The sequence below is a fragment of the Limulus polyphemus genome, unplaced genomic scaffold (assembly GCF_000517525.1).
Source record: "Limulus polyphemus unplaced genomic scaffold, Limulus_polyphemus-2.1.2 Scaffold5460, whole genome shotgun sequence".
Classification (NCBI taxonomy): domain Eukaryota; kingdom Metazoa; phylum Arthropoda; class Merostomata; order Xiphosura; family Limulidae; genus Limulus; species Limulus polyphemus.
Genome location: NW_013671070.1, coordinates 47,305 through 54,789, shown reverse-complemented (window position 1 = coordinate 54,789; position 7,485 = coordinate 47,305). Strand labels below are relative to the sequence as shown.

Genomic DNA, 7,485 nt, shown 5'->3' with positions numbered 1-7,485 from the left:
ACATACCACTGTGCCACTGGGGGGCTTCACTTTGCTAAACCACAATTAAGAAAAATTAAAACAAGTCAATAATTTTATCATTCAAAGTATTACAACTATTTCAAATCCTACAGATATTAAGATATGCTCAACAACTTAAGACTTCAAAACATTTTTGTAAACAAGTATTAGCATATTTGCCTTTATAAAATAAAGACAACCAAATTACTCTTTCCATAGAAATAAAACAATTAATAATACTAAATAATTGAAAACAAAACCTTATCTCCTGATATATTATAGACACTATAACCAAATAAAAATAGCAGCAAGAATTCCCAAATGATGAATCAACACATTCTAATAATTATAAGTTTTATGACACTGTATATTCCTAGTTAGACCAATATGTTGAATTAACTAAACAGTTTACTGAGTGAATTTTTAGTTCTGATCAATAAATGTAGCTTGCTTATAGCAGAAGTTATTGCTAATATACATTGTTATCAAAGCACTGTCCCATCATTGATAAATTCTCTCTCTCTCTTTTAAACTAAAGATAGTCGCATCGATCTCCCATACATATAACTCAATCAGTTATCAAGAAGAATTGAATAAACTTTTTAATTTCTAAGGGCTGACAAAAATCTATACCTAATCAACTAGTTTACCAATCTGTAATTAAAGATTATAAATATATATTTAACATTTTTTTTACAATATATACATTTTGTTCTCAAAATTTCTGTTCCAAACATAAATGGTTATAACATGTCAGGGGTATTATTAAACAAGATTTAAGTACCTATATTATGCATATAAAAAAATGGCAAAATTCTGGGTTAAATTGTGGGACAATTTCAACCTTCAAATTCTATTTTAAATTTTAACTCGGAACATGAGCAACTCTAAAACTAGTATCATGCAGACTTAGTTGGAACAAGTATGATCTCAGTATAGAAAAACAAGGAACACAATATCAAAATAAAATATAGTGTTGGCTTGGCCACTTAATCATCAAAATCATGTCTATGTGGTACTGTAAAAAATCAACAGTCCAACTAACTGAAGGATCTTTTTAGAATATTTGAGGAAGAAGCATAAATATTGAAAAATAAAGTGTTGTAAATTAACTTAAATACTAGCCTGAACTTTAGGTCTTCTTGAAATAAATCATATAGAAATAAAAATAGGCTTACTTTTGTAAATTCTTGCAGAAAAATAACCAGCTGGTGTGCCCAAACACACAAACAAAACCTGAAAACAATAAAGGAATTTGAAGAATACTCTTAGATGTTAGCTGAAGTGTTATGAGCAAACAAACTATGGTAAAATAAAACACAAATTTTAAACTTCTATTATATATATTATATTTCAACACTTAATCCTCATCTGTGTCTTATCACCTGCCCAAGACTATTTATTTATAAGTCAAGTTAAATACCAAGTTGAAGATAAACTATTATCAACTTTTCACTAAATAGATACATATGCACTTACTAGTAATGTTAACACACTACAAGAGGTTTTATTCCCACTATATATTCAGTTGCATATTCAAACTACCATCATATCTTGTGGTTTTTTTCTCTATCACGCTGTTACATTCTGACTTGAATTTTTCTTCATACAAATAACTTTACCAATCAATTAACTATCATCAACTAAAATTTTGGTTTAATGAAAGTTGTACATTCAAAAGTAAAAGTGTATTGAAAGCATTAATATCACTAGATAAACTGGGAATAAAACTTAATAACAAGAAAATAAAAGGTGATAAAAAACCAAGATTACAGTTGATGTCAATTTTATTCTAACATTAAAAGCAGCAGTAAAGTTTTTAGAAACTCTAATAACTGGCTTCCCACTATTAGTAGAAAGTCTGTTGTTGAGCACATAGCTATCTGCACTGTGCTCACCTCAGGGATCAAACCCAAACTTTTAGCATTATAATTATTAGTATGACAGAAAAAATGTATATATTATGCAAGATTTATCTATTTTCATCTTTGTAATCAAATTACCTTGAAAGCACTTAGATTTGCTGATGTACCGAAATATATATTTATGTAGATAACTAAAGCAAGTTGGTAATTTTAATTTTTGTGAAATACAAATAACTTTACTGCCTTAGTTCTTACAAGATACTAATAATATATAAAATATATATATATATATATATATAATATACTAATAATAATATATATTTATGTAGATAACTAAAGAAAGTTAGTAATTTTAATTTTTGTGAAATACAAATAACTTTACTGCCTTAGTTCTTACAAGATACTAATAATAATTTTTGAAAAAAAGTTCTCTTAAAATTTCTGAAAAAAATTGTAATTATCTTTTATTCCATTTTAACACAAACTGAAAGTCAAAATAGTCATTTACTAGATAAAAAAACCTTTACTACCACATATAATGGTTTATGCTAAACCTAAAAGACAAAACAGTGAATGCTAATTATCTTACTTTTCTATTTATTATAAGATGGCAATTTAGAATTAGTGTATTTAAGTAAAGCTGAGCAGCAGCAATGAACAGTCTGATTATTTAAAACTATACAAGTGGTTTACAGCTTACAGATTAAAAAAACACACCATTGCACAAGTCATTAAAGCTCCTCTATTAGCTGGAGACAAGAACCCAAGACAGGCAAAAACTACAAAACAAAGAAACAGTAATTAGGTGAGTAACAATACAGGAAAAAAATTACTTTAATATTCTAAATTAATGAAATGATAAATTTTAAATACAATGTACACTAGTTTTATAAATGTTCATCTTTCTCACACACAAAATTAAAGTTACAATAAAGCATTCAACAAAATAACACGAGTAGTAATTTATGACACCAACTGTTCCAAGATAAGTTTTTCTATCACTTGATCTAGTTGAGAGAAAATTATATTCATGGAAATCAGATTTTAACCAAAACCACATAAACTCCAGGCGCCCATTTCATTTGAACAATAAAAAAAAGAAAGAAATCCTGAATTTTGAAAGATATATTAAATTGTAACTCCTTTTTTGATAATACTTGTAAATCCTAGATCTTTGTATAACTATCAGTATCTCTCAACCTTCACATCTGGAACCACTTATACTAGGTACTCTACACAAAAAATTCTTCATTCTGATTACTTTAAGATATTCGATTAGTTACACATTATTTATGAAATCACTAACAAGGATCTGTTGGAGATTTTAATTATTCAACAAAGGCAAAGTAGTATTTGAACTATTTCATAATTTTAACACAGTTCAATGAAACTAAAATCCTGTTTAGCTTTCTTCAAATCATTATTCATCTTTAGATCACATGTGTGAGCTACATTTGAATGTGATACAGTACTATGAATAATTACAGTATCTCCAACATATTATTTTATACACAATATCACTAAACCAAGACAGCTTTAGTACCTCTATTTTTCTGCAAAAACAATAGCAAGTGATAATTTACTAAAATGTAGAGAAAGGAATCCATGTCATGACAAACTTTCCTGTCTCCTAAGAACACAAATTAACTATTTTTTTTCCATACAAAAATGAAAAGTAGTAATTTAATGACACCTACAGAGAGTAATTAGTGTCATGAAGAAAACTTGTACGCCACTGCCTAGGAACACAGATAGTAACATTCCTTTTCTAGGAGGACGAAAAACGTCACCATGAACCAACTTCCATCCAAACTCTTCTTGTGCATCATCCTATAAGCGTGTGTTACAAACAAATGACCGAGGTCAGCAATTATAATGTATACTCCTAAAAGTCATAAAATCATTAACATTCTGTAAAGATCACAACAATTTTTTTTTAATTCCAAAAGGGACTTTAGTCATGATGTTTTAAAACTTTTATCTAAAGATAAACTTGAAAATACCTTTCTCACACTTTCATACAAGTTCAGTATATTTTCAATATCACATGAAAAGTATAGTTTCATATTTGTTGCAGCATAGCAAGATAAGTTGCATACTTAACAAAAAGAAAAATCAAACTATGAAATAAAAACTAATTGCTATTTCAAATTACAAGCTGTTCATTAAAATATTTCTAACAACAACAATAAAATTTCATAATGTTTCACTACATGTAGCTCCTCAAATTGCTGAAGGTGCACCTGTGAACTTCATTAACCATACAACTGTAGCTAAACAAATTAAAAAAAGTTAAGTTATTGCTAACATGGTTAAGTAAGAAAATTATGAACTAGCAAATTTTAACAAGTATTTTTTTTGAGATTTCTTACATACCTTACTTTATTTGAATCCATTAAAAACAAGTAGAATAGTAATATTATTATACAGTTATAATTAATATTAAAATATAGTAAAGAAAAAAAACCAATAACCAAAAAATTAACCTCGGTATCCCTGATTAACTGAGCTACCAAACACTACAAACTGTCCTAATTAATTTTCACTTATAAAGCCTATACACTATGAGTAGAATCACATACTATGTTATGATACATAAAAAGGTCAAATCATAGAAGTCTATCACAGATTTAAGCAAACAAAAGTGAGAGAAAAAGTTTTAATGTCTGGCATTTATCATATGTTAAAGATCTGTACCTACCCCAGAGTCTATCTGATTATAACGAGCAATATCTTTATGTAGAGTACGGAGAAGAATCATAGCAACCATGCCAGTCAGAAAGAGGACAATTACCAATGAGTTCAGAATACTGAAATTAAAACATAAAGTACCAGTCATTAAAACAGTATTGAATAAAAGTTTCACTTCAGTGAAAAATAAAAAAAGCCTAATTTTCATGCAAGAAATTTAACTTAATCCTACAGTATTGAACAAAGGTCAGATAAGAGCATTAGAAAAGATGATGTTCAGTTCAATATAAGCAAAACCAGGCCTTTAATTCCTACAATTTTTTTTATTCCTCAACTCATGAAAAAACAACTGTTAGAAAAGAGAGTGAAGACTGAAATATGTATTAGTATATTTTGCTCTGCAGTAAAATTTTCTATATATTCTTTGCTTGATTTGGTTTGTTATACATTTTGCGCAAAGCTACACGAGGGCTATCTGCACTAGCCATCCCTAATTTAGCAGTGTAAGACTAGAGGGAAGGCAGCTAATCACCACCACCCACTGCCAACTCTTGGGCTACTCTTTTACCAACAAATACTGGGATTGACCATCACATTATAACACCCCCACAGCTGAAAGGGCAAGCATGTTTGGTGTGATGGGGATTCGAACCCGCGACCCTCAGATTGCGAGAGTCAAGCGCTCTACCAACCTGGCCATGCCGGGCCTCTTTGCTTGAAATTTCACATCTCTGATTACCTAAATTTATTTAATTACAGCTAAGATTTAACTATTTTTTTCATTTCACAAATTACCTGAACTTTTAATCAATTTTCATATTTTATTCCCACACAAGAGAATACTACTACAATAAAGGCATGAATCAATTACTAAATCAAAGTCAATATACATACAATGTATGCGTTATCCCACACTTACATATTCCAAGTTTATGATAAAACTTTTTTTAATTTCTGCTAACATCTCCTTTGGCACATACTTCATTTAATTCAGAGAAAATATAATACAAGTAATCTGTGAACTATATAAACTTCATTTAATATAATGCTATTTGTGCTAAATTAATTTATGAAAGAGAATCTTAAATATTTTTCTTGTCTAAAAATGCAATGAGATCCAATGCTTTCTTATACTATGCAATTTTCAAGAGTACACAAAATAAAGACTACATATACTTCCTTACACATTTCATATAAAAGAATATATATATAAAAAGAACTTTAGTTTCCACACTTTCAGCAGAAAAAAGAATTCAAGAATAATTTCAGATTTTCTAGAATATTCTAAGAACTATTTCTTAGAATTTCTAGCATAAAATAATTCAATTTATAAAAATTTAAATGAGAGGCAAATTTCATAATATATTTTTCAAATGTTTTGAGTTCATAACACTTGCAGATCTAAGCAGAGGAACTTCACCTTCCCTCAAAACCAACAAGCCTTCTATATCCACACTGCATGAATGACAACCTCTGGATTCATAAGTAATATAAATGAATTATTTGCAATAAGGTTAATGGTGTGACTTGTTTCAAAATATTTAGCGTCATAGGTTTAGCAATATTTTTTCTATACAAATGCAGTACTTCAACTAATATTTCCTAACCCCATCCTCCCAAGTTTCAATAGAGATTCTGGCAGTGTCATCAAGTGCTGTTCTTAGCACATGATTTTCAACGGACATTAATCAAAAAAAAGAAGAAACATAGATAGATTTAACATTTTAAAATGCTTTCTGGCCAATTGATTTATCAAAACAAGTATTATGAATTGTCTAGCTATGTAATTTCTTGTTAATCCAAACACAAGAACAGTCTTTTAAACACATTCCCATGGTGTTTTTACTTTAACATGCCTATATTGTGCAAAGTTCTATTTATAGCCTCAAAAATCCCTAAAGCATTAATGATAAGTATTGCTGATTAAACAAAGTACGAATAACACGGAAGCCAAATTTATAATAACTTTGTTTTGGGTCTATGTGTTTGATTTATGCACTAAATATTTAGCTGATTCCTCTGTTAAGCTATAGTTAAAGTTTCCCCAAGCAGTCTCCAGACACATTGAAAGCAGAATTAGTTTAAACCTGACTATCATAACATCAAGGCCAAGCTATCAAAATATTGCTGTTAAATACAATTGTTACTACAACCATCAGTGCCCTAACACTCTACTGTAAGTGTTACATTAGAAGAGTAGTTTGAAATGTACCTCACAAATACTTGTATAAAGTCAACACAGTATGCATGGATGGTATGTCACAAATATGTGCACAAATTTGGCACCATTTAAATTTTGGCACAGTCCCCACTGTATGGCAGTTTCTGATTGGATCAAGCTGTAGATATGTTTTGATCATGCAATCTGACAAAGATACACAATGTTAGAACCTAAGCTAACTGATGCCTAGGCAAACAATGTGTAAATGAAATGATATCAGTAAGCAAAGGAACACGACACTACAAACTCTTACATTTCTTACATTTTTATTTTCCCAAATATTATGTGGAATTCCTGCTAAAAAAAAACATGAACATTTCCAGAGCAAGAAATTCTTAAATATTTCCCAATTACGAGAATGTGTGGGAACTCCAAATAAAGAGAAGCCTTTACTTACTAACTCCAGTAAATCTGAAGATATAACTAAAATTTGACTTCTTACCTTTGTAAAATTATATCAAAAACTAAGAATTGGATATATTCTTACAATACAGTTAAATAGTTGAAACAGTGATCAAAATTAAATGACTTAGGTGAAGATAAGAACAGATAAATAAAAAGCAACAATATTTTTAATGTCTGGCAATTTGTTTACCATATTTTACTGATCTGTATCTACCCCAGAGTCTATCTGATTATAACGAGCAATATCTTTATTTATATATATATATACACACACAGACACACACACACACACACACACACACA

At 29.1% G+C, this 7,485-nt stretch overlaps 1 protein-coding gene across 1 annotated transcript in view; it reads right to left on the bottom strand.

Moving 5' to 3' along the window:
* The window catches only part of LOC106472604 (transmembrane 9 superfamily member 2-like), a 36,156-nt gene that overhangs the window by 7,112 nt on the left and 21,559 nt on the right, over positions 1-7,485 (bottom strand). Inside the window, exons 9-12 of the mRNA XM_013933257.2 lie at positions 4,567-4,675; positions 3,563-3,695; positions 2,583-2,644; positions 1,179-1,236 (exon numbers count right to left, since the gene is read on the bottom strand). Coding sequence (XP_013788711.1) covers positions 1,179-1,236; positions 2,583-2,644; positions 3,563-3,695; positions 4,567-4,675 — 362 coding nt within the window. The remainder of the gene's footprint in view (positions 1-1,178; positions 1,237-2,582; positions 2,645-3,562; positions 3,696-4,566; positions 4,676-7,485) is intronic.